Below are 27,868 nucleotides of genomic sequence, written 5' to 3'. Positions count from 1 at the left end.
TGGTTATCATCACACCAAAAACAATCAATATGGACTGACTTAATACTGGGGTGACGTCACCTCTTTTGGTTGCATCCAGTGTTCAAGTTTTTACCTAAAAACTGCCAGAAAATGTGCCTGACATTCAAAAGTGAACGAGTCGTAACATCTGCGCTTAAAAAGAGCTAAAGTCGATTGTGACTGTTACGAGGCTCTAAAACTGTCTGAATAAGCTGAAATGAGACTCCCAGCAAAAAAACAGAATACTGATCAAAACAGAAGAGTGAGTATTAAAGTAAGTCAGAAACAGTTTAAATTTAAAATTAGTAAAAAATGATTTTTTAAAAAAAAAAGAAAAAAGAAGAAGATGCTAAAGATTGAGAACTGAACTCAATTGGGGGCCTCAGGAAGCTCAAACACGTACTTTTAATCTTAGTCTTAATTCTGAGGGAAGGTCTTTAGTCTTTGAACACAAAAAAGTCCTGCATTCAAAATGACACTTTAGTATTGTCTTCAATATGTGGTTAAAGTAACCAAAGCAAAAGTACTCGTTACGCAGTACCAAAATCTCAGGGGATCAAATCAATGTAGTGTAGTTAGAAAGTACAATATTTCCGGGTGAGTATAGAATGTAGCATAAAATGGAAATACTTGAGTACCTCAAAACTATACTTCATATAACTGAGTACAAAACTTCTTCTTTCTCATCTCTGCACCAAATAACGACAGCACATTACAATTTGAAATTTGTTTTTACTTAAAAAAGATCAAAATAAAGATGTACAGTTGAACCAAACTAAGACGCCGTGTTACACCTCAGCTCTTAACGACGGATGGCGGGACAACAGAGGAAAAAGAAGAAGAAGAAGAAAGGTGCGCGAGACCTGAAGTCTTCCGGCCGGTTTTCCTCCGTCCCTCGTGCGAGGGAACCGACCGGAAGAGGAGTGGGAACAAACGGAGAACATTTAGAACCTACTGCGTCGTTGGCTGGTGCTGCTGAAGATGTGGCGTCTCTTGTCCTGCCGCAGATTGTCCCTCCGTTTGTCCAAAAAGAGACGAGGACACTTCAGTCGGCGACATGTCTGCTACAGCGTGTCCAGCAGGACCCACAGTGTTTCATCAGCTCGGCGGCGACGTCTTACTGGGAATAGCATAGACACTTCAAATAACACTTAATGAGACAAATGGCTTCTTTTTTCTTTTTCATAACATTTTTTTTCCCGCCAATTTCGCATCCTGGTTTGGACTCGTGCCTCCTCACGCGCACTCACACACACACACACACACACACACACACAATGAATCGTCTAAAAGGTCTACCCAGATAGTACTTGACTGTCGACATTTAAAACCAGGAGACAGACAGTTTCTTTTTTAATTTCTCGGTACAAAAAATAGATCAAAGAATGAAAAAAATAGTTATATTCTGACTGCAGAAACTTGATTTAATAAAGCTCTACTCCGTGAGCGACCGTCTGCGTCTGCGTCTACGTCTGCACAGTGAGGGGTGTGGTTTAAGGATTGGGGGTGGAGCTACGTAACATTCATCGTTGAATATATTAATGAATTCTTATGTTAACAGGTATCAGAATATTTGGGCAGTTGATACCCTTTCACATTTAGAGTTTACTTTGAAGGTTCCTACATAGCACAGTTAAGTATTCAACACAAATTGTCACGCTGCCTTCCGCACGTCTCCTCCTTCAAGTGGCGCCATCTTTTTCATTATTGCGATGAGTAAAACTTTTAAAGATGCTTTACAAAAAGAAAAAAAGAACTGTCTGTCTGTCCACTACAGTATCTGCTATGTACATCTGTTTAAAAAGCAAGCAGTTACACAGTCGTCCCTATGTACAGCTAAATTCTGGTTTCTTTTTCACGGAATATACATATTTACGTATTTTCACAGTTTCCTATGTTTGCCCATATATTCAATATCAATAGATTTCATTTTCACTATTATGAATACAAATGTTTTTCACCATATGTCCATGGCACTGAGCTACAGTCTGCCAGCGTCACTCGCTGCTGATATCTCGCGAGATTGTTTGTCTGTTTGAACGCTGCTCACGTCTGCGTAGCAAACGCTGTCCAGCTGGAAAACAATCTTGATTGTGGTTCAGTTTTTTTTTTTGTTTGTTTTTTCTTTGTTTTTGCCAATTCACAGCAATCCCAAAACGCACAGCTTCGAGTTTGTTCCAAGTGTACAGTTTAGTGGTCTTCGTCTTTATCATATAATCATGATATTATTGGTCTTCCTCCCGTCTGTTCCCGCTCCATCACTGAAGCGGCGAAGGTTGAATGGCTCCAGTGGATTCCCGTGACCTTTTGATTCGAACATAACGCTTCCATGCGGCCACACAATTGAAAAGTCGAGATTGTTCTGCCTCCGGTTTCCACAGATTTCTGACAGAAATCACTGAGCCACAGGAAGTCGTGACCTGTCACAGTGGGGTTTATTGTTTGCGCCTCCGTCAGTCCCGCCTCGCCCACTGGAGGTGACCTGTTGGGTGTGCCAGTCCTGTTTCTTTGTGATGAGTTTCTGGTTGTGTCGTGGGCGGAGTGATTATTGTTTTTTCTTGTTACTGGAATAAGGCACTTGAGCGGTTTTTGGTTTTCACGGGAGCTCAGAGGACACCAGGGCGAGGCCGGAGCTCTGGCGGAGGGGAGGCCCGGCGTGGACGGCCTTGGGACAGTCGGGCGTCAGCACCCGTCCGTTCTCCCCAACGCTGCCTGTGATGGACAGACGGGCCTTGTTCCTCATGGCTTCTGTAAATGTCAGCTGGGGGGAAAACATAAAGAGAAGGTGAGAGGTTTTCTGTAGGCAGGAGGCCAAAGTTAGAGAAATTGTGCAGCTGTGCAGACTGGAGTTTTAGGATGCGTTCGTGTGTTTAGAGGTCATCAGGACACAAAGCTTCTAATAAAGGAATTGATAAGGCAGAACTTCTTTTCTGAAAGAGACAGAGACATTAATTTAGGGAGACGTGGAGGAACTTTAGTTCATTTCTTCCACACAGAGTCCATGTTTACAATGCTGCACTACAGTCTAAACTACAATGTGTTTACTGGACCCTAAAGACCCCAACAACAAAAACGATCACCGATGTGATTGCTGTGTTGCAGATCGGTCGGTTGCTGAGTTTATAACATTAATGATTGTTCTCGTAGATGAACTTTTGCGCCAAACTGAGCGAGACATTTTGAAGCGATGCCAAAGTGAAGGTGCACAAAGTTTTTCATGAAGAATTAACTGCTTGAACAATCTGTTGTAAACGTCGGACGATCGGTTGGATGTCAGCTGTCAACTGTCTGCTGTCATATAAAGGTTTTTTTCCTTCACTCTTTGTGTTTAGAGATTTGCCCAAAGTGAAGCTGCCTTTGACTCTTTCAGTCAGCACCGTCGCAGCCATATTGCTTGGCTTAACTTTATCAGAAGAGCAAATGAAGGGAAAGTGAAGGGGGGACGGGGAACAGCGTCGGCCCGGTTTAACGTGTTCACCCGCCGCGGTTTAGTGCCGCCAACAACGTTACTTCTGTCTCCAGCCAACCTGAGGAGGCCTAAAACTCCAATCTGCTCCAACATTGCTGGAACAGCATACAGAACAAGTGTACAGTTAAATATACAGAAGTGTAGCAGAGGACACCTTTCATAGCCATTCAGTACAGTATGAAGCCAGCCCGATACTACAACATGTAAATCCATTAGCGACAGAATTATTACACAGTGAGTGATAGTTGCAGGCAGTGGGACAGGGAAGCTGACTAAGCAAACAGTCAAGCTAATGAAGAGTTTGTGCTAAAGTGCTGATGGGGGACACATAACCACGTTGGACAGATATACACCGAGCGTGAAAAGATATCAGGAAGTCTAATAGTGAAGGCCCTTGGGGAAATATCCGGAGAAAACAGCTCACATCAATAACATCAGCTCAGCTCGAGGGAGACTTCACTTAGGTTGACTTTCAGCCCTTCAGTGTGTGCTTTAAATATGGCTTTATTACATAAGGCTTCCTGCGTGCTCAGGGCTAGTTTCTCATTAAAATTGCCCTGTGGCCGTACATTGATGGTCTATTGTAACTGACAGACTTGAGACAGTAATATCCCTGAGCTACGGCAGGTACGATTCAGGTTTAAGTGGGTTTATGTGTGTGTGTGTGTGTGTGTGTGTGTGTGTGTGTGTGTGTGTGTTACTACAAAGCAGTTTTGATGGTTCACTATGAGAAAACAAGGCACTGGACCTTCAGAGGGTCATCAGATGGACAAATGCTCTGCAGTTTGATGAAATGTCCTAGACATGTATGTGTGTGTGGAAGACGTTGGTCCTCGTTTAGCTCGACTTTCGTACCCGTCGATGTGCTCCGAGTCCAGTGGAAAAGCACCGGAGCCACAGGTCTGAACAGGAACGCTCAGACCCTGTCAGTGTCAGAGCAGTGCGCTGACTTCTAATTCGTTTAGAAATGTATTCCAGGACTGTTCTTGTGATTTCTGTGCCAATAAAACCACCTGATCTTACTTAATTTGTGGAAGCATCTTGTTTCAATGCATACATTTTGTCCTCATGAACTCATAAATACTCTTTCCTCATCGGTCAGCCGCTTTTCACAAGGCCGATCAATCATGGCATTCACGATATGCACATGTTTCTAAACATCACTGAACTCCTAGGAATGCCAGACATTGAACATACAGTTCAGAGTGAGTAACACAGCTTTGAAAAAAATTGGGTCACGCGATGTCCTCGCTGTGATAAATGAGGGCCAACGTCTGCAGCCACACAAGCTGCGAAGCAGTAGAGGCAACGTCATGTCTGAGGATGACTCATCGCTTCCTGTCACACTGAGAAAAAGCTCGAACGCAGACCAGGACGTCACATGACCACATAGTGAAGACAGAGAAGTGGGAAGCAGTTTGCCACTGGTCACCACAGTCACTCAGCACGGAGAAGCTAGCACGGGGACACGTTAGGTTTCACTTACAGTCTGTATGCAGGGAGCTAGTGAGGGGGGAGCAAAGGCTTGGGCGGACCTTCTACGAAAACCCCAACTACATCTTATCAGCTTCCCCGTCGCTGCCATACCCAGTGAAACCCTCGCTAAACTCGGCTAAGTTGGGGATGCTTTGGCTGGGCCTCGGACTCTGGCTCGGGTTTTGGCTAGGCTCGGGGCTGGGGCAGGGGCTGCCTGTGCGGCAGGGGTAGCAGTGGCGGTGGGTATGGTGGTAATGGGGGTGTTGAGACTGGGATTGGGACTGGGCCTCCACCTTCATTCTCTTGGCCTCGTTGCGCGACTTGTAGCAGAATTCAATGAGGGCCACCAGCATGGCCAGGCCCAGGCCCCCGACGAGGATGTAGAAGACCCCGGCCACGTTGCTCAGACTGAGGGCCTGGGACGACTTGTCCTGCAGCCGGCGGGAGGAGAGGGACACAAACACCAAAGTCAGAGCTGGTTTTAGCAGAGGCGGCAGTAAGTAAATACAAACACGTATAAGACAAAAATCTCACATGTTCTTCACGTCATGCACACACACGTGACCACACTCGCACAACATGTATCGTCTATCACTGCTCTGCCTCAGTCCTCTCAGTCTGCTGCTGCACAGCTCAGTGTAGCCATGCTAGCATCTCCTGCTAACAGCCTGATGGTGAGATGAGTTTTCTCCCTGGGCTAAAGGCTCATTTTCTGACTTACCCCCAGTGCTGTTAGACATGCAGATAGTTTTGGTTTTATTCACCGTGAGTTTGTAATATGCACCTTTGAGATCTTTGCATCCACCCTAAGAAAACGGAGGTGATTGAAACTTCACTTGACGCACAGCACTGAAAAGATTCATCAGCAACTTTTCTTTCCAGAAACTGCTTGATGTAGATGATGCACCTCCTCAGTCTGTGTGACAACAACTTGTCTTTCAGTGTGTGCCCCACTGTATGAGATCTCAAATCTCTCCACCTGTTTTCATTCGCATTTTCAATTTAAAAAAGAATTTCTCAGAGAGTTTTTCACGCTTGGCTAAGGTGGAAAAGCGGACGCACCCATAAAAGTCTGACAAAAGAGCAACAGACACTGACATAAAGAGAGAATCGTGTCTTATATGAAGCATTTGACTTCAAAAGAGGTCATCTTCATCTGGTTTGGTGGTTTATTGGAGAATTAGCACCACCAGTTCTGTACCTCAACAAACCAATAATCACCTATCTGTAGTGGATGGAAAAGTGCCTAAATCTGTGTTTTCTTTTGCAGATTTACTTGGTTAAAATTGTTATGAAAACAAATTTTTGATGTAAAACTGATGGAAGAGTCCTGTAATCTTTTTCTTCTTTTTTTCCACCTAAAACTTTATGGCACTTTTACAAATTGCTATACAATCTTGCGTTAAAGGGCTCTTAAACCACCTCCTACTTTAGATACAGTTGACATGTGCTGTGGATTATCTAAAGGAGTTCCTGACAAGAGATGTTGCTGCTGATGTTTACAAAAACACGGCTGAAATGATCTGCAAGGCTACACAGAACTGGAGGTAAATGAGAAAATGTGTTTTTGTAATCTGGACGGACTAGCCCTCAGATTTCCCTCCGTACTTCGACAGGCTGTCCTGTCTCTCAGTTCTGACGCCTCGCACCTTTAACCCCCTTTAATTCAAATGTATGCAGCAGGTCTCTCTGAGCTCTGACTCCTGCTCTTTCCTGCCATTTATTTCCCTCCGATAAATCCTGAAGGGGCATTCAGCTTATTACCTCGACACAAAAAGACTGCCTGTCATGCATAGTCTCGTTTGTGGGTGATTTGCAAGTGTGTGTGTCCTGCACTCAAGGATCTGATTAAGAAGTCATGACTGATGTGGAGGTTACATGCCGCTTTATTTGAAAACGTGACGGCTCTCTCCATGCTCCGGTGAATCAACAACGTGGATCAGTCTCGAGTGTGCTACTGCAGCTGAGGCTTACAGTCCTACAGACATCTAGTGTGGCATACAGTAACGTCTGAACATGCCCTGGGACCATCTGAGGTGACAACCAGTGTGAGCCATGAGCCTTCATCTGCAGTTGCAACACATAGCTTAGCTGCTGTAAAACTGTTAGCGCTGCGCCATGCCTTGTTTCTGTCATGCTGTATCCCTCAGGCTACGCCTTAAGTCTCTACCTGCGTGTCTGTCACTCGCTGTATCTCAGGGTATTATGTGTGTGCGTCATATGAGCCAGCCTGCTGTAATAACAGAACAGTACTGCCAGCGTTATAAAGACATGTGCATAGAGACAAAGAGGGGAGGGGAGGCTCCCGGGCTGGTGGAGACTGACCTTACTTCCCGAGTCCTTGGGTCCACACTCCCCTTTATCGTACCACCATTTGTTTTTCAGTTTGTCTAAGACTCCTGCTTCACTCAGTTTCAATACGGCAAGGTTTACAGGCGTTCTTCAAATCACGAGGGAGGGGGAGCGGGGAAGGGTGGGGTGGGGAAAATAACATAAATAACATCATAGGACATGTTATTTTATGTTATTCAATCAGAAGAAGCCCAACAAGAGCAGCTCAGTACTCTTCACAAAGTGACGAAGCCGAGAAGGGGCCCCACTTATGCTACATGTCTCTTTGCTCTTTGCTCGAGATGGTTGTCTGCAGGGTTGGGGGTTATTGGGAGATATTAAGGGGAAGGGGCCGAGCTAACAGACATATATACATGGGGCCCCCGGCTGCATCGCTTTTCTGGAACGGGCACATACTGCCGGGACCTTTCTTACAACAAGCACAGAAGCTAGTACTGTCAACCCAAAACTATTGGCTCAGAAATGTACTTTAGGCTTAACAGGGCGTCCAGTAGCAATATATAATATATAGAGTCACATCTGAGACTCAGGGTGCTAATGATGCTAATAGCAACATTTTTAGAGACCTTTTAAATAGTGTAACCTTTCGCTCTCTCACTAGGCTGTACAGCGAATATTTTTGCTCTGACAGTACTCGCTCTCCTCTCGAGATTAAGTTTATCTGTGACTATAAGGTGACGGTCGACCCGGCAGATGCTCCTGTTGCCAAGAAAACACATTTCTCTTTTACCCGCATCAAGGTCACATGGGCATAGCGACATAGCGGCTAACCTTCTCGCCACCGCCTCCGCTGCCACACTCTCCTTTGTCGTACCACCACTTGTTTTTCAATTTGTCCAACAGGCCTTGCTCATTGAGTTTTAACACAGCCAGGTTAACTGCACTTCTTGAAAACGATAAGACATATTTGGTGAGAGGGGGTGAGTATGCTGTCCAATTTAGGAGGGAAGGAAGAGAGGGGGGAGGGGAAGGGAGGAGTAGCATTAAGAGAGGGACAAGGGTGGAAAAGTGCAACAATGCTAATCTAAACGGTTAAATCCCAGGACCCAAACACACGCTGAACATAAACCTCTCCCTTCAACGTGTTGTCTTGTAAGGAAAAATACACACATATATGTGTGTGTGTGTGTGTGTGTGTGTTGAACAATATTAATGTCAAATGCTATCGTTTGATTGGAAATCTGAAGTCACAATGTTGCTAATCTGTTGCTAAAGTTGATAATCCTACGTGCATGCAGCCATTATGTCATATATATTCATGGTCCTCAGAGGATGACTCAGCAGTTATCCAGTGAAACATCTCAACATACACCTGACAGACTGGGACAAAAATCGATACAGACGTTCATGGTTTCAGTCTCATTTTGGTCAAAATTGGAATTTGTCTGATTATTTGGTTTAAAACCATACTTAAAACATGACAAAGGTCGTGTATGTAAATGTTGCTTTGCTTTAAAGGATGACAAGCCAAAAAATGTTGGCAGGTCAGTTATAGTAAACAATACCCTTAATGTATTTTGTGATATTTTGATTGAATTATATTTGTGTGTGCGTGTAGATGTGTGTAACATCATGTTTTTCTACCCTAACAGGGATAAAAACATGGGAAAACAATACTTGATTGACTAATAACAATAATAATATACTGTTTTTATTTTGCTTAGAAATTAAACTTTAAATAATGGTACATAATATTGGCAACCAGCATCGTAAGCCCTGAAATACTGCCATGAGCCGGAGCTCTGAGAAACAGACACCTCTAAGTAATCTGAACCTGTTTCACACATGTATATGGAGCACGTCAGCCAACCATCTCACAGGATTTCTGAGCATTAAGCCGTTCTGGAAAATCATGATTGACTTGCATAAAACATCTCTGAAAAGCTGTTTGAAATAAGAGTGCGTTTTAATTTCATGGGTTCTTTTGAAGGCTGCTGTAGTGATGTCTGATGATAGTGTACAGAGAGAGATTTGCCTCAGCGTGCGTTTTGATCCTTTTAATTCATTTGCATCATTCTGAAAAATAATAATTAAAAAAAAACAATCATAAATGGAGATGGATCAGAAACACAAAGCAACGTGGCTAATATTTCCGTTTTAGCTGACGGTTTTTGTTGCTGCTGTTTGAGGAGCCATGAGAAATAACAACCTTGACCAACTGTGCTGCCTGCTCTTAGTGTCGCTGGTGTGTTTCCTCGCTGATATCCAGACAAGTGACTGACAGAAGATGATAATCCCCAGAATAACAAGATGGAGGTCTGGAGGAGGGGACTACCGCGATCTGTCAGGGACTCCTCCTGGTCAAAGCAGTGGCTGAAAACTGGCACCAGCCCAGCTGCAAAACCAACCAGTAGCTGCTCTGCTCTACTTTGGGCTTCAGAGGCAGAGGAATTTACAGAAAACAACAAACAGGGTTTACTGGCTGTGAGGAGTTGGCTGCTTTGGAACAAACCGCCTTGTTGGTAACTATTCAAAAAGAAAAACTTGCTGGCTGTTGTTTTCAATGGACCCTCTAATTAAACATGATCAATGACAGCAATGGTTTTTATACAGCAGAGAGGCTTGGAGCCCTGCTATTTTCTAACACACGTGTATTACAGTGTTCTCATACCTCCACAGGAATAAAAAAAAAGGTACAAGCAATCATGGAGCTGCTTTCCACTGGTGTGCAGACACATACACACACACCTATGAAGTTCTGCCTTTAGTTTATTTATCCATCCCCTTCAGTGAGACCTTGCCGGTGGGCTTTGATCGATGAGAGTGCGGATTGAAAGTGCAACTCCCCACAGTAATGACACTGTATTCTCTGGCAGGTCTGTAAATTCCACTATGTGTGTGAGGCAGTGACAGAGCCTGGCAGAGTTACCCAAGGCCGAGCATTCAAATGGCTCCCAAAACACTATTTCAGTCACTTAGCTGAAAAGAAAGAACCAGTCAACCGTGAAGGAAAGCTGAAGCAGCACCAGCAAAATATCACCGCTAATTACATCTGTGTGTAAAAATGCAGATTACTTAAAACGGCTCTTTCTAAACAAGACATTTTCAGATGAGTTTACTAGAGCACCGCAGCATGCCATGCCAACATCTCTGCTCAAACAGCAAGCACGAGCACAAAGGTTTACCTGGTGAGGAGAGCTGTAAAGAAAAGAGAGCACATAACCACCCCTGCATCATCACCACGACTCCCCACATGCATGCAACAAACACAAATGTCAAAAAGCCACTACTTCTGCACTGAAACAAACACAGAAAACAAAAACAAAAACGCCCCCACCCAACCACCCACCCACCCACACCAAGCAGTGGAAACAGATAGTGATACAAAAGGCGGCACACCAGGGAAGGTGGAATACCATAACAACACGTAGAACATATTGTTACACTATTCCACCCACCTTAACTGTGAACCCTTGGGTGTAGCTACTCCGTAGCCTTTGGAGTCCAGGTTGCCTCCCACTTTCATTGTGTCGCACGGCTTGCGCTGCTCTGTGTATTCGTTCATGGTGGACTCCAAGAGGAAGGCGTATTTCCCTTTGGACTTGCGGACCCGCGCCACGCCCTCGGCCGTGGTCTTGGTGAAGACTGTGGGCTCGGCCGACTTCATGTATCCCCACATCTTCTCATAGACGGCGATTTTTGACCGCTGTGGGGTTTCAGGGGGGTCGGAGGTTCAAAGGTAGACGTGGTGTGAGAGATGGGGACGGTGAAGAAAGCATATCCGCATACAACACCAGGTAGAGACAACATTGAAAGCATCAGTGAAAAGTTGGCATTTTACCACATTCTTAGTAAATACAAACCAAGCGGAGACACTGAAACGGTTTTTGTATTCCATAATAAATCTTTGTCAGGAGAGGTTTGATCTAACATCATCACCATGCATCGCATGGACCTTCCCATTTGAGAAATACAGATTTACGCTACTAATTTACAGCAAATGTGTTTATGGAGAAATGTAACGCTTTCTGAGTTATGTTTCAACAAAATTAGGAAGAATTTGTGATGAACAAATCTGCAGAGGCACAAAATGTCCACCGGCAACATTTTCTGTTTGTTTTCCTGACAATATTGACCCTTGAAACGGGCGGATTCATGATATCTGTTCGCTGCAACTAAATCTCACTAAGTTCACTAAGCGAGATTGTCTGTTGTCTAACCTCTCGGTGTAAATTTCCCCTCTGGGATCAATAAAGATTTATCAGATCCTTTTACATCCACCCCAGCTACCTCCTTAAGGCTTCTGTGTGTGGTACAAACATCCCTATGCCTCTGATCATCATCAAGGGTGGCAATTCTGTTTCCTCCAAAAAGTATTTTACAAAACAAACTGGGGATGACATTACTGTAACTGTCAGGCTTAAAAGATGTGTATAAAAGATGCATTCCCCTACCTGTCCAAGGGCAGACCAGTAACCCGAGTAACACCAACTCACCCTGAAGAACTCTTTGGTGGAGCCAGAGTCCAGCGTGCCGTAGGCGATGTCCGTCTGCTTGGCCAGATCCTCTGCGCTCTCAATGGGGGAAACCATCCTCTCCACAGTAAGGAAGGCTGCCAGGTTGGCCGTGTAGGATGAGATGATGATGAGAGTGAAGAACCACCACACTCCCCCCACGATTCGACCAGATAATGATCTTGGGAGGGGGTGACAGTTTGGAAGGATTAGAAGGAAAAAGGGAATGCAGAGGATGGACAAGATAAAAATAAGAGGAACGAAAGGAGGGAATTGGCAGAAATAAGAGCCGGGAAAATGATTATTGGAGTGGTGTAGTGGGTAAAATAAGGGTAAGGAGGAGGAGGGATCAGTGGGGTAAGATAGAAAGACAAAAACAGTCAGTCAGTGTTGGAAAATACTGCAAGAATGCTGACATTTAGGGGGGGAATGAAATATGACTGTGTAAAGCATGGGGAGACTTGCCACGACAGAAGATCGCTGTACCACCACAAGGTGGAGCTCTGACAACACTCAAACCATCCAGAGCCGCATTTACATCTCATTAGAGCAGATTGCCTCATACAAAAAATCCCACATGCTTGTGTTGACCAGCTCTGACAAAGAAGAGGTTGGCTACCTCTGTCCCCCTTCTTCCCCGTCCCCCCTCTCGTTGTTTATTGGTGGGATGAAAAGAGCTGCAGGTCCCCCGGCTGGCATAGCGGCGGCACTGTTCTTTTCTTGTTTGTTCGCTCAGGGGAGACAGATAGCCCGCTGCTCAGGAGCAGCACAAGGTCGTGAGGAGAATCTTAAACCATAAATGCTGCATTGAGGAGAACAAACAAGATCTCCCCTCTGTGCAAATCAAACAGCAGAGGATACAAAACCCTCAGGCCTGCTTGTCAGATGGAGAGAGAAAAGAGGGGGAGAGGGGGGAGGAGAGAGGCATCTGCAACAGTCAGTGTTTTTTGGCTGGTATTTCCAATGTGTCTCTTTGCACTCTGGCTTCATTCCATTGTTCCCAGTATGCACACTTTTACACATTTACAAAAAAAGACGGCAGCATCTTTTGTCTCATCTGATTCCACGTGTGACCCAACCCGACGCTCCATCGCTTAAAGGGACCTTGATAACAACCTTTTGGAGGCAACATTCAGGGCTCTGCCGCTCTGACCACAGAATCGGTGAGGAAACCTCCGTGTTCTCGGTCGGCGCCGGCGAATGTGCCCGCGGCAGCTCAGGCGACTTCCACTGGAGAAGTGCTGCAGCAGAGCAGGTCTCCTTCCACGCATGCAGGAAGCTCTGTCCATGAAATAGACTTACTTGACGTATTAGCTCTGGATTTGAATACAAATGACTTTGCTCTCTTTTTCCTCTCACACTGCATTTTCCTCCTCCTCCTCCTTGAGACGATTGGGTCTTTCTGCAGCTTTTGAGCACAGAGACTTTAACAGTAAAATGATGAATAAAGGGGTGGAGGGTGTGCATAATCAGATGCGTGGATGAGTTCTGTCCCCTCTCCTCTCTCTGCTGCTTTATTTCCACTCTGTTTTCTTTTCCCACCTGCCAAAAACCCTCCATTCTGCTTATCAGACTCGTCTCCATCTTTCTGTTTCTTGCTTCCTTTTTTTTTTCCTTTGCCAGCAGCGGTGGATTGTGGGAGTGTAATAAAGGGACCAGAGGAGGAGTGTCTCTCTGCCATCCCTCCAACCCTCTGTTTGCTGGCTGATACCACTGACTTTGATCCACAGTGACACACTGCTGTGTCTTGATGGGCCTGCAGCAAACAGAGGGGATGGGTGGGGGGAGGAGGGGGGAGGAGGAGGGGGGGGGGGGGGGGGGGGGGGGGCTGGGAGTTTGGGTAATTTTCAGGCCACGTCCAGCGTTTTTATTTTTCACCGCACAATGCAGATGCACAACGCATGATGGATTCTGCATCATATATGATGACGGGAAACGGTTAGACTCACGGAGGGGAACTCATGAACAGCACGATGTCAGTGTGTCAACATATTCAGACCCAAAACGAGGGCGGGATTAAGCTGCGGATTCGCCTCTGCAGAAGTGCTTGTCGGGTGCGTGCTGGACCACGTGTCACCTTTGACCTTATGTTTCCTGTTTGTATGATGTATTGTCTATTAAACCTGAAGGTCTGGGGTAAAACAGCCACCTGTTATTGCCAGCTTCACCCGAAGTCACCATCACTGACCAGGAGCCTTCGGCAACCAAACTGTCAGGAAACTAAAAACTTGTCAGTGTTGTGTTGTTCTCTCTGAGCACATTAAGACGACTGCTGAGTCATTTGCATTTCATACTCGTGCCTCTCTTAGCGTGGTCATTACAAGTGGGTTTTTTTTTCATGCAGTATGACGCTCGGCAGAAAAAAGAAAATCTGAAACTGCTTCACTGCAGCTGGATGCTGTGAACGTTGGAGAGAACTTGACTGTAATGATGTACGAGCTCAGTTTTCTCACGAGTGGAGGAAACAAGAACAGCAGACTTGGTGGGGGAGTATTAGCAGAAATAAAGTGGGAACAAAACAGAAATTGGCTCTAGTGTTGGAGGGGTGGGATTCTTCGCAGCAGTCCAGGAAGCCTCGGGGTATAAAGAAGACCAATTGTAGAAAAAAAAAGAATAATTTCAGCAATTATACAGCAATTAGTCAGCACTTTTCCCCTTCTGCTTCCCTCACTTAAGCTAAATTAATTTGTATTCATTAAATGGGATAGGAGAGATATAAAGAGGCTGGCGTGTTGGCTACGTGGCAATTCTCATGTGCAAGAACTAATGTCATTATCCTCCACACGTGAGTGAACTGAATAAAGCTTGAAAGTTATCGTCGTACCCAAGAAGCCCCCAAAGATAAAGTTTATCATTCGAATCTATTAAGTTTCCGCATGCTGTTTGACCCCACAGAACTTAAAGGTACACAATGCAGGATATAAAGAAATAATAATTTATGAACCACTGGAGGCGTGTGGCGGCGTCTGTATCTGCGGAGACTTCCTGTAGTGCATATTCCAAATGTTCTAAATACAACAGGATGTAGTAAATACAAGACTTAAAGAATATTTCCATTTGAAGTGACTGCATAGCCATAAAAATGGAGCCTTGGGTTTAAATATTTCACACAGTGTGCGCGTCATGTAGCTTCAAAGAACAGTGGAAACAGGTAGCACGAGCGTGTGATGCTGTCGTACGCCGCAGATTGGGTTCATTTTATATCTGCTCAACGTGAAGCCGCTAAAAGGGGCATTTAAGTGAAAATTCAAAGACAAACAGAAACAGTGAAGCGACGTAAATCTCGTCTCAGGATTGAAATTCAATATGGCTCGGCCTATGATGTCATCAGTGACCAGACTGCGATGTGAGGTACAGCAAACTTCACTGCCCCACTTCTCTCCGCCTTTTATTTCTTTTGATGTGCGAGAGGAAACTGAAATAAAAAGCTGCTGTCAGAGATGATTTGGTGCAGAGCGTGTGTGTGTGTGTGTGTGTGTGTGTGTGTGTGTGTGTGTGTGTGTGTGTGTTGCTTTTTGTTTTTTTCCACAGGATTTAAGGCATGTTTGTGGGACAGAGAGAAAGAAATGGGGGCAGCGAGGAGAACCCGGCGAATGCAAAGCGGTGGAGGCGATGAAGTGAGTGACATGGAGAGAGGAGGAAGAGGAGGAGGAGGAGGAGGAAGAGGAGAGCTGTGACCTTGATCGGAGCCTAAATAAACAAGGAGGTGCTGCTCGGCTCCCGCGGTGACACCTGGGGCGAGACCACACCATTTGACTTATTCATAACAGACAAACCGTCACTCCACATCCCCTCGCGTTCTGTCCTCAGCCTCCCCTGAATCTCAGCTGCGGCCGCGATGTGCGATTTTAAAATACGTTTGTTACTGTCAGTCCTCGAGTTAAAGCCTGCATTCAAACAACAGCCAGCATGTGAGGCTGAGGTCTGGCGGGTCACATGGTGGTTTCAGCATAATGTGCATTTCCACAGGTCTAATAATGCCTTTCTCTCACATTGAATCTTACAGACAGCAAAACTCATCCTGCAGGTTTTTCAAATTAAAAGCCTGAGTAAAAATGGGAGAATTAAAAAATGTAAATGTGAATCAACTTTATTGGCAGTATATATATTTATATTCACTGAATTAAGCCCCTTGATCGACTGGAAAGGCTTTTAATATGAAACACATGAAGTGTTGAGTTTTACTCTTAAATGCGCTGTACGTCATTTCTGCTGCTATGGGGCCTCGCCATCAAAACAATGAAAACAGACGACATAGTTTGATGATGTGGTGAAGCAGATGTTGTCTTCGCTGTTAAACAGCTGATGAAAATCTATCTGACACGAAACGGTTACATGTGAGGTAACGTTTTAAAGTTTTATTCACGGTTTGTTTAGTCACATTCGCCAACTTCCTCCCTCAGTCGCTGACGTTACAGCTGTTATTTCCCCGGAAGATACAGCAACAGGCGACCGAATGAAGCACGACCTTTTCCAGATGATTGCTAGGACAGGAAACGAGAAAAACGCCGTTCTTTTCCACAGTCTTTCCTCATTTCTGAAATGAAGAAATGCAGCTCAGTTCTAGCAGTTAAAGCCTGTGAAAAATGTTCATAAAGAAGCTGAACTGCTGAGAACAACTCATCCAGACATCCGCTGGTATTAAGTTGTCACAAGGAAAAAAAGGTTGAACCAAATTGTATTTGACGAAAGCTAAAGTGTCACCACACTATCAAAACAGGAAACACTAAACTGCATGTTGACTCTGAAGCCATAGACCACTTTTGTGCACACAGATGCAATCAGAGCCTCGAGAAAAGTCCATGATTTGAAAGAATAGTGCGACCAATCGACCCCGCGCGATGAAGGACAAGCCCTGCTGACACAAGCAGGAAGCGATACAGCCGAGCAGCAGCTGGATAACAAAGCTAATTGGCATTGAATTAATAGAATAATAGCAATCCTGCAGACAGACCGCTTGCAAGTCATTTCTCCTTTTCAGCTGCAGCTTTTGTTGGCCTGAATCCACAACTCAAATTAAAAGTTACGCTTCGTCTGTCACCATCAGGAAATTTGCCATCAGTATGTGCGCACTCTGAGCTAATCAGGACTAATCAAGCCAATCACTGCGTCCTCATTAGCTCGCCAGCGATGTGGCAACTGTGACTCAGAAGAAGAGACAAAGATAATCGGTCCGAAGAAATGCGACGGAAGTGACTGACGACACCTGGAACGGCCGTGACCGATTTCACCGTCACGGAGAGGCCGACGTTTGATATTTGTGTTTATACTTTGTGACGTGCGTCCACGGCGATGTGACATCCTGCAGTCTCAGGAGAAGAAACACCACAGTAACTTAAGTTCTGCTCATCTGGGACTTTAAAAGACTATCATGCCACCATTTCATTTAAGCTCCCTTCTTCTCCTGTTCCCACAGAGACATTACCAATGGAGACCAGGATATTAACCACTGAATTAATTATTATGGGCTGCCTCGAGGGAGCAGAAGGGGGGTTTAACCCTTATTAAGAGAGAGAGATGAATACGTTCTGTGCTACTTCAACCTCAGCTTTTCCTGCTGGAGCTGCGTCACTAAATCAGTAAAAAAAAAAAACAATAATATGAGGTAGAATTACTCTACGAGAGCAGGAGACACAAGCAGACACAGACTGGAGATTAAACTGGTAATAAGTATAAAGGAGGCAGATCAGAAGGATCAACATCCTTGTTTTCAATGTTGGAGGAAATATTAAAACTATTTACTCAAGTGCATCTAGGAAAAGTACAAAAATATGCGATTACAAGTAAAAACAAAAAAATCCTGCATTTCACATCAGTAATTGTTCAGATTAGCAACATAAAGTTCCTAAAGTATGAAAAGCAAAAGTACTCATAATATCAGTGCACACACTCAACAAAAGTGGCATAAAATCATTAAAAATACAGTTGAATGAGGCGACCACAACCACCAAAACAAACATCTCACGGATGAAATCTAAACCAAGCAAAACCTGCAGTGCAGTGTAGTGCAGTGTAGTACAGTGTAGTGCAGTGTAGTGTAGTGTAGTGCAGTGCAGTGTAGTGCGGTGTAGTGCGGTGTACTGTAGTGTAGTGCAGTGTAGTGTAGTGCGGTGCGGTGCAGCGCGGTGCGGTGTAGTGCGGTGTAGTGTAGTGTGGTGCAGTGTAGTGTAGTACAGTGTAGTGCAGTGTAGTGTAGTGTAGTGCAGTGCAGTGTAGTACAGTGTAGTGCAGTGTAGTGTAGTGTAGTGCAGTGCAGTGTAGTACAGTGTAGTGCAGTGTAGTGTAGTGCAGTGTAGTGTAGTGTAGTGTAGTGTAGTGCAGTGTAGTGTGGTGTAGTGCAGTGTAGTGTAGTGCGGTGCAGTGCGGTGCGGTGTAGTGCGGTGTAGTGCGGTGTAGTGCGGTGTAGTGCTTTGTAGTGCGGTGTAGTGCGGTGCGGTGTGGTGGGTGAACACAACCTCCTAAAAGTTTCAGACGCTGTCTGCGATCAGCCTGAGTTTCCACCTTCACACCAGCTCGCGACCGTGAGACCCGATCGAGGAACCGCGGCCTTCGCCCCAAATTTGTCCTGTTCACCCCTGGCCTCGTCACTCCCTCCACGCCGACTAATCCCCCCCCACCCACCGATGAAGGGATTTGCATGTTGCCCTGTCAGGGAAGCGCTCCTGAGCTCCGGGGCTCTGTGCTGATGGATTGGGAAGAGGCCTGTGGGATTAGCAGTGACAGGTGGAATGCAGCGAGGACCACAGCCAGAGACAGAGAGGGCTGAAATGTAGACTTTTAATTCTGATGCCGACATTGTTGTGCAGCTCTTAAGTCCTTATCTGCGGTACACAGGCAGAGATGTGGCGGGCTGGGGTGGTTATGGTGGCGGGTGGGCTGCACACATGTGAACAAAGCAAGTGTACTCCTTAAATGAGTGGCCTTAATCACAGTCACAGGACCACTACGGTCTCCTCTATAGGTTGCTTACGTGAGGCCAGGCTACAATGTACCTCGGGATCCTCCATCTCGTGTTCTCCGCTGGTGAGGGGCCGGCTGAAAGATACAGGCTGGTTTGGTCCTCCTTTCATCTCCTACAATCTTACCAACTCTATTACAGTACAAGATCCATAAGGGCTTAAAGCAGATAAAAGAATAATCACACGAACGACTTAAAGAAACTATACAAGCCGTTTTATCAGTTTCTTAAAATAACCCAAACAATCCGTCCGGTGGAACTTTTAAGCTTGACAAAGCCATTCAAACGGCTGAGAAAGGCTTTACAGGAAATGAGAAACCACTAAGAATCACAGGCTTTACCAGTCTATAGGTTTCACCATAACGCAGATGTCAGCCGAGAGGATGCCGGCGTGAGAAGTGTGTGTGTGTGATGACAGACAGGAAGCCCGATCTTTGAAAATACAAAGACGACCAGCCCTTTAAAGGCTGGAGGGGAACACAGGCAGACAGTCGACTGAACGAGCCCCAGTTTCTCCACCCTTCCACCAAAGTACGCCATGCTCACTAGACACCATGGCTGCCGGTCTGAAGCCCATAGGGGGTGCGGAGTTTTGAGTCTCGTAATTTGGACAAAGGGGAGAGAAGTCACAGACACGGTGAAAGACAACACCTTGGCGGCGTGTCCTCAGTGAATCAGACTATGGAGCAGACAGCGGGTTCGGAGAACCGTGGTCGCTGATGTAACTGGAGCTCAAAGACACAGCGCGAAGCCACAACCGCCGAGGCCGACAGACACCACAGACAACCTAATTCCCTTACAAGCGAGACAACACAGTGTATGCAAGTCAGACAGTGAAGAACATTATGGGCAGTGAAGAGAGAGAGAGACAGAGTGACAAAAAATCAATACCAGCAGACACACACACCACATGTACACACAGCGAGTGTGATGCGAGCCTGCACATACACACACACACACACACACACACACACACACACACACACACACACACACACACACACACAGAGCATGAGCGGCGGACACACGAGACAGCAGCTAACAACACGTAACACATGACTTTAATCTGCGCTGTGCTTTTCAGCTACCGTCCTCATGCAAATCACGATTCACAGCTCGTTACTCTCAGTTACTCGCCTAAATAACAAAAATACACTAGAACTGGTAAGATACTGCATATTGTACCATGAAAACCTCATATTTCCCCACTACCAGTACACGAGACAGAAACTGATGCAGACGCTTAAGTTTTAAGCCTAGTTAGTACAAGTTTAAAGGTTCAGCATTTTATTAAATGTGAACATTTGCTTTCTTTACGAGAGTGAGAGGAAAAGTTTTCTATCAGTCTCCTGTCTGTGGGTTAAGGAAGGAGGTAGCTTAGCTTAGCTTAGCTTAGCTTAAAGGTTAAAGCATAAAGCTGGCCTGCCTGAAGTTAAAATGAATAAACACAAATCAAAAGCTTGAGGACTGCCTGTGCTGGTTGCTTTGTGGATCATTCTGGTGGTGTAATTTTTAAATTTATTTAAACTGTGTACAGGAGCAGGCCAGTTGTTTTACCACGTTTTCAGTTTTTATGCTAAGCTAAGCTAAGAGCATACCTGTATGCAGCGCTTAACACTCTGACATGAGCTCAATGTTGATCTTTTCCATCTCAGTCTCAACCACAGAGCCTTTTTGTTTTAGGCTTCAGAGAATCCGAGTTACATAATTCAAAATCAGACTAAATTATGAGGTTTTCATACCATTAATGTAACTGTAGTCGTCCCACAGATTAAACTATTAAGCAGAAACATATAAGAATTCTAATCCTAGTCCAGGTGGATTATTGTTGCCGAGTGCCAACAATAATCCTGGAGGATTTTTCAAGTACTTCCACAGTTTATGAAGAAAGCTGCAGCTTAAAAGTGAATGTCAGCTGTGACTCAGGCTAAGGACACACCACACACACCTGATACTCTCTGAGTGAGAAAATACTTGTGCATTAGTGGAATTTAACACTGACAGTTAAATGTGATTATCACCATCAGCACTGCACAGCACGCTGACTTTTTAAAAAAAATTTCTTATTTTTCACAGGCCACTGCTGATCACAAAAGGGCGTCAGGACTCGTCCACTTTCAGTTTGCGCCAGTCAAACACATCTTAAATGATGATGAAGGTCTTAAGTGGATTGGCAGACGAGGGATTTAAGTACTCGTCCAGACTAACACGGACACAATTCAGTGGGACGTGAGGGCACATAGTGATTATAACCGACTTAACAGTCCTGTAGTGTGTCCCCGGCCTGAGGACAAAAAAATCTAATAATGGATCTGTGAGACTCTGCAGCAAACACACAGTAACTGCTGTACTTTCTGTGAGATGAAATTCTCTGACAGTTTAATAAAAGCGTGTCTTACCTGGGGGAGATGTCACAGCCCTGCTGCATGAAGGCGCCCAGGGAGAACCAGAGGGAGTTGAAGATGCCAAACTCATTGGGGGGCTGGTCGCTTGGCGGACCGTCGGTGCCCTCTTCGGGCTCCTCGGTGTGCCATTCATACGGGCTGAAGCGGCTGACCAGGAAGAGCACCACGCTCACGCCGATATAGGCGAACACGATGCACATCCAGATCTCGTAGGCCAACGGGTCCAGGAAAGAGAAAACCCCTGGTTTGGATTTTTGGGGCTTCTTGATCATGATGGAAATGCCCAGCGACATGAAGGGCTTGGAAAAGTCGATCACCTCCTCCCGGACTAACGTGATAGTCAAAGGGGCCACAGCGATTTCCGCTTTCTGTGGGGATTTGGATGAAAAGGAATTTGATTAGCCATCTGAATGAGCCCCTCTGGGAGCAACTGTGAATCCAAACGATGACAGATAAACAAATGCAAATGATGGATCATCTCTCTGAGCTGGGCCACGCAACAATCAAACATCACTTAGTCACAGATATGACAAGCCGAAGGCCAATAGCCAGCCAGCCATCAGTAAACAAAACAATAACAATTACCCTTTTTCTTTCCTCCCCAGCTCATGTCATTTTATCTGAATTTCTCCCTCGACTGAACAAATCTCAAAGCGATCAAGTTTAGACGGCGGCTGAATACATCTCGGAGTGATCAAGTTAAGACAGAGAGGGAGAGGGAGAAAGAAAGGAAATTGAAAAAGAAATTCTGAGGCTGTCTAAAGCCGAGAGGCTTAGCTGAAAGTCGGGGAGAATCAGCAAAATAATGTGTCAGAGAAATATGCTTACAGCACAGGAAGACAAAAATGGGATACAGCCACCTCTGAGGTCTGCAGCTGTGAAAAAGTGCACACTGGCTTGCTGAAAATCCACAAACCAGATTACAGTTAGTGACTTAGCAACACTTATGACCTTGTCCGCCTGGCTCGGAAGCAAAAGGGCTTAAATATCAGCGAGAATTTAAAGTTTCATTGCGACCATCTGACACTTAAGGACAGAGAGAACAGGGACGGGGGGGCGGGGAGGCAATGAAAGCGAAAGTTCTTTCATCCTCAGCAAAATGCAATAAGATGACAGCCTCAGGGCATTGGGTTTGAGCTAAAATACATGGCAGGTTAAGTGGAGGCAGGGCTTTTGTGGTAGCGTGGGGCTTTTCAGGGAGAGCTGGGAAGAAATGAATGGTCTCCAGGCAAAGTGTTGGACGGGAAAGCGCTGACAGCTTCCATGTCCTCAGACGTTCCCACGAATGCTGCAGAAAAAGCTGCCAGCGCCGTGCACTCTATAGCGCAATGCTCACACACTACACACACTTCCTTACTACACTCGTGAGGCCTTCCACCGACACTGCTGTCAGCTTCCTTCAAAAGCAACTTTATATATAATATTTTTACTTTACCCTGTGGACAAAAGGGGCTTTTATGACACTGCATTCTAATCAGATGGGGTTGAGGTCAGGGCTCTGTGTGGACCAGACAAGTTCTTCCACACCAAACTCATCCAACCATGTCTTTATGGAGCTTTGCTTTGTGCACTGGGGCACAGTCATGTTGGAATAGAAAAGGGCCTTCAACAAACTGTTGCCACAAAGTTGGAAGCATAGCATTGTCCAAAATGTCTTGGTATGCTGAAGCATTAAGATTTCCCTTCACTGGAAGTCAGGGGCCGAGAACAAACCCTGAAGAACAGCCCCACACCACAACAGAATTCGGCAATAAAGAGATGTCCCAATACTTTTGTTCATATAGCATACTTTCATGTCATGTCCCTTAATATGGTTAATATGGTGCACTAACTTCTTTAATAAATGGGACACAGGACTCGAAGCCTCCAGAGTAAAGACGTCACAGGGGATTGTGACCGCAGACCTTCTGTATTTGATGCTGCGCTACAGCAGCATGAGATGACTTTTTCAGCTATAAATCGACCAAAGAGGCAAATAAAAAGATGAAACGCATTCTGACTTTAGGATATGGAGGGTTTAAAGTGAAGTTAACAACCTGTCCCTTCCTAAATATCAATGATCTTCTGTCTAATGCAACTCGTCCACTAAAATCAGACGTTATCTCTTGTAAGCCCTGTTTGTGTGTTGCTATGGCGACCCGAGCAAACACGGGATGCGAAAGCCTTTCACTGATTGAGAAGCTGTTGGTTGGATTACTGTCCCATAACAAGCAATGATATTCAACACCTTAAAATTTCGAACGCAGTCTTCCAGACTTGAATGCGGCCGTTCACATAAAAATGCTCATTATAACTCCGGTCTGCCGTCTGTGTAAAACCTCTGAGGTCATGTTACCCATCATGTCTCCCATTCAGGGCGAAGCTTTTGGACAGAATGTGTTTGGGCTTGTTGCAGGAACGCAAACAGCACAGATGCTGCACTTTCTTATTCCTGGACTTTTGACCAACCCGGTTAGTCTTTACACCACAAGCACAGTGTGCCTCCTGATCAGTCCTGACCCATGCCGAGCTGTGCCACCTGATCAGTCCTGACCCATGCCGAGCTGTGCCACCTGATCAGTCCTGACCCATGCCGAGCTGTGCCACCTGATCAGTCCTGACCCATGCCGAGCTGTGCCTCCTGATCAGTCCTGACCCATGCCGAGCTGTGCCACCTGATCAGTCCTGACCCATGCCGAGCTGTGCCACCTGATCAGTCCTGACCCATGCCGAGCTGTGCCACTGCTCGCGTTCGCTGCAGTCGGCTTCGCAGTGAGTCACTGCAGCACCGAAGAGGCGCAGGTGAGGAAAACGCCACTTTGTGAAAATGCCACTTAGCTCATCCCGAAAAAGAAAAAGAAAAAGAGGACTGGAAGAAATGTGGGTCCTCTTTTTGGTCTCAAATTTATCTCAACAAATTGCTGTTGCCGCTCATGTAAATATAAAAAGCATCATTTCCTGCACAGCAGAAAATGTCTTCTGGGAAAAAACAAAACTATATAACTGTTGTTCTGTGGTCTCCATCAGTGACAAAGACATTTAGTCATCCAACAAGAACGTTTTGGATTCTTAATCAAACCTAATTTAGCTTTAACTGCACCTGAATCAAATTTAAATGAAAAAAAATCTTTTCTACATCTTTCACACTCATACGGCTCTTACTGTCCTCACCAGCATCCAAGCACAAGAGGACAAGGACTCGTCTTTGCAGGCCCTAAAATCCCGACATCCTCCCATACCACAGCAGCACAAAGACATCTCACTCCGACGTCGAATCGTGGCCTCAGAGATACTTTAACCCTTCCAGAAGATCAGCTGTAATGCTCCACTAATTCCCCTCTTCCTGTTCATTTTAACACCACCAGAGACTGCTGGCCTGTTTACAGCTTCATTTCCGATTGGTTTAATTATCCACACGCCAAACAACACGTAAGAGTTGCGGTTCGGAGATTCAGACAGAGATTACGCTGAATCTGCAGATCGAGAAATGTTGTTTGGACCAAAAAATGCAGCATCCTGCCATAACAAAACATGCATGGAATATTTTCAATGGACCTTATGGAATGTTATTTACCTCAAATGCAGAGGGGAACCAGACTGACATGACGCTCATTTCCTCAGCACCAACAACAGCAGCAGTCACATCACCGTTCTCACTTTGTCTGAATGTTGTTTTCATTCGCTTTGTTGTTGTTTTGTTTTTGTTTTCAGTCACTTCCTATCATTGATTATTTTTTGTTTTTAACTTGCAGTTAAGCTACTCAAAACTTACTGTGTCACACATTACATCTGTGTCAACTTAACAGCCATCAGAAAATGCAAAAAAAGCAGAAGTGATTTCAGTTAATTAGTGAATGAAAACAGTTTGCTTGTTAAAACCCACAGCAGCAAATTGGTGATTATGACATGACTCCTTTGTTGCATGGTGATGAAATTAGTAAATGAAAATGTACATTAAGCTTAATCCACCATGTCAGCTCATGTTTCTTTAGGTTTTTATTTCTTACTAAGCCTTGGTGAGTGACTGGATTTTATTTAATTGTGCTGGCCAGCTTTTAATATCAGCTTTTATTTGAGATTTTATGGAGTAATTTCCATTTGGAATTTCATAATGATGTTTGAGGAAGCACAGATCCATCAAGTCAACATTTTTATGACTTTATTGTGATTATCGCAAGCTTATCAGCATGAGAAATGAAAGAACAAATTGTTCCTGTTCATATATCTTGCTTTTATGGACTCTGTGCTTACAGTTTGAGTGAACGAAGCCGACTGTGATGACTAATTTCTGGCTGTTCTCAGCCTTAAGAAAGCTGAAAAACAATTTTTCTGTCAGAAGCCAAGCTCGCGTATAAATTTATTGTAAGTATGAACAGATTAGAAGAAGACACAGTATTGTCTCTAATTATCATCATGAATCTTACTGACAGCATAGAATTAAAGTTTGAATGAGATGAGTCAGCGCCGATGAAAAGCTCATTTCTGTCCAAAATAGTGCTTTTAGGGAGCTGGGAGATGAACCGCTTCCTGTCATCCACAGAGCGAAAGCGAAAGCTCTTACCCCGTACACCAGCTCCCCAACCATGCCGTTCCAGATCTTCGTCTCCGGGTCTCTGGCGCCGTACTTTCCGTCAGGAACGATGGAGATTTTGTACTTGATGCCGATGTGTTTGGCGATCTCCGAGGCCAGGTCCACGCAGTAGCCCTCGTACTGGTCGTTGCCCTCGTACATCTCCCAGTTCTTCTTAAGCATCACATAGGGACCCTCCTACACAAGGGACCATAACCAGTGAACCAAACGGTCAGACAGACACACACACACAGACATGAGGGCTCACACAACGGACCATTAACACACACCAACAGAGAACAGACAAACAGGATCTGTAGTTCAGTAGTATCAACAAGGGTTCAGGTTAAAGGTACCCTGCCATGAGTTCCACCACTAGGAGCGCTGTGGAGCAATGTTTTGATGAGCGGGCCCCCGTTTTGTTTGCATCTCATGCGCAAACATGCAGCTTAAGCAACATACATTCCTGCTGATGGTTTCCTGCTATTTCCCTGACCGACATTTGGGACATAGAAATGCAGCAGCAGAAGAAAAACTGGATGTAAAAATGTAAAGCAGGTTTTAAATGTTTTGTAGAAGATGCATTTTATATTTTGGTTACACACAATGTGTTTTGGTGAAAAACAATCCAAACATGAGTTTGTGGGTTTGCAGAAAACTCCACAGGACACCTTCATTTTCTTTCTCCATTCAAATTTGAAAACATTTGTTTAGTTTTTTAGTTTTTTTGCTCTTTTTTAATTTTAAAGCTGCACCCAGCAAGATTTTATTGATAAAGAAAAAAGAGCGAGTTTGTGATCAACATCCGTGGGCTGTAATGGAAACTGTGACCTGTGTCATGATGTGTTTTCTTGGTGCAGTTGGAGCAGAAAAACACGGTTGAAAAAAATTACTAAATTCATCCAAAACTGAAAGAGAATTTGGAAGTGAATTCATTTAAGCTGCAGTAAATTCATGTAAATTCAACTTCTCAGCAACTTAATCTTTAGCTTCTGCTGCCCATTGCTTATGGCACACATAACGCAGAATTTAACGCTAACTTAGCTTCTATCCTTGGCTGTTCATCTTTCAAACTGATGATTAAACCGGAGGAATTTCATGTCTGAGTTCAAAAAAACCCCAAAGCTAAACAAACAAACAAAACAAAGCATAGTACAGCTTTAAAACTAACTACTTTCAACTGTTTGGATCCAAAGTGCCGTACGTTTTTTTGTTGTTTCAGTGTAGAACAGAAAGGGGAGGCACGTGTGATCGTGATGACAGCCTCATGTTGTTTATACACAGCAACAGACTGGAGTTTAGGCAGGAAGGAAGAAGAAAATCATTACAGTGTCAGTGTGGATGCATGACACACAGAGACTCAAAGGGGAGGGAGGAAAGTATGACTAAGCAGAAACGGAGGCAGACATAAAGCTGAAGGGAAGTGAGAAACGAGCTGCAGTCAGACTGAATGACTTAATACCTAAAACAAGCCCGACTCGACTCGAACACTTAAAGTAATCAGGGGTAGCTGCATCAGTCTACACTGTGACCAGCCGTGGGTTATAGATCATTAGATTTGGCTGTTGCTGAGAAAGTGAGCTAAATGTGAACCTCGCATGGTTTCCGCGCTCATATTTCCAAACAAATTACTTTTGTCATGGAAGGCAGCCGATTGCACATTGAGAACAGGAGCAATTTATTCCCGAGACGTGTTTCCTTGACATTGCCGTGGGCCACAGCAAGGTAACCAAAGACTCCTCGGCGGGGAGAGAATACAAATGCTCCGCTGAGCCCGAGGCACAATGAAACGTTAATGTACATTAAACACAATGATACCATGATTTAGCAGTTTCCTGTCAAAATAAGACATTCTTAATCTGAAATGTGTTCCAGAGCTTTAGAGTCTGGTCTTTACGCTCAGTCCTCGCAGGATTCACACCAGGCAACACTGATGATGAGCAGGAACTGATGAAGCCTCTTGGAAGCGAATGAGACAAATGAGAATATCCACAGACATCTTGCCCTTAAGGTATCCATGAAATCAGCCCCGCCATGCCTGATTCTGTTTGTTCTATTTGTATTTACATTCTGTAATTACCACTCTATGTTCATGGTGTGGCGGAGTCCGCCATTCCCACGTGGGAAATATCCTACCTACCCACGAGAGATTCACAGCACTACTGTGTTCATGTAATTGGTAGCAGCTTCACTGTTCGCTCCTGA

General features: G+C 44.9%; 1 protein-coding gene across 3 annotated transcripts in view; it reads right to left on the bottom strand.

Moving 5' to 3' along the window:
- Positions 1 to 700: 700 nt before the first annotated feature.
- gria4b (glutamate receptor, ionotropic, AMPA 4b) overlaps positions 701 to 27,868 on the bottom strand; it is a 93,661-nt gene continuing 66,493 nt past the window's right edge. Inside the window, exons 10-16 of one of the 3 annotated variants that reach the window (XM_046410433.1) lie at positions 25,655 to 25,861; positions 21,109 to 21,482; positions 11,734 to 11,932; positions 10,696 to 10,943; positions 8,069 to 8,183; positions 5,239 to 5,376; positions 701 to 2,761 (exon numbers count right to left, since the gene is read on the bottom strand). In XM_046410433.1, coding sequence (XP_046266389.1) covers positions 2,597 to 2,761; positions 5,239 to 5,376; positions 8,069 to 8,183; positions 10,696 to 10,943; positions 11,734 to 11,932; positions 21,109 to 21,482; positions 25,655 to 25,861 — 1,446 coding nt within the window. In that variant the 3' untranslated portion in view covers positions 701 to 2,596. Of the gene's footprint in view, positions 2,762 to 5,238; positions 5,377 to 7,270; positions 7,386 to 8,068; positions 8,184 to 10,695; positions 10,944 to 11,733; positions 11,933 to 21,108; positions 21,483 to 25,654; positions 25,862 to 27,868 lie in introns of those variants that run through there. The other 2 variants (XM_046410434.1, XR_006845192.1) reach the window with 2 other exon arrangements.

Source organism: Scatophagus argus, chromosome 14 (genome assembly GCF_020382885.2).
Source record: "Scatophagus argus isolate fScaArg1 chromosome 14, fScaArg1.pri, whole genome shotgun sequence".
NCBI lineage: Eukaryota > Metazoa > Chordata > Actinopteri > Scatophagidae > Scatophagus > Scatophagus argus.
This window is presented reverse-complemented; position numbering and strand designations above follow the sequence as displayed.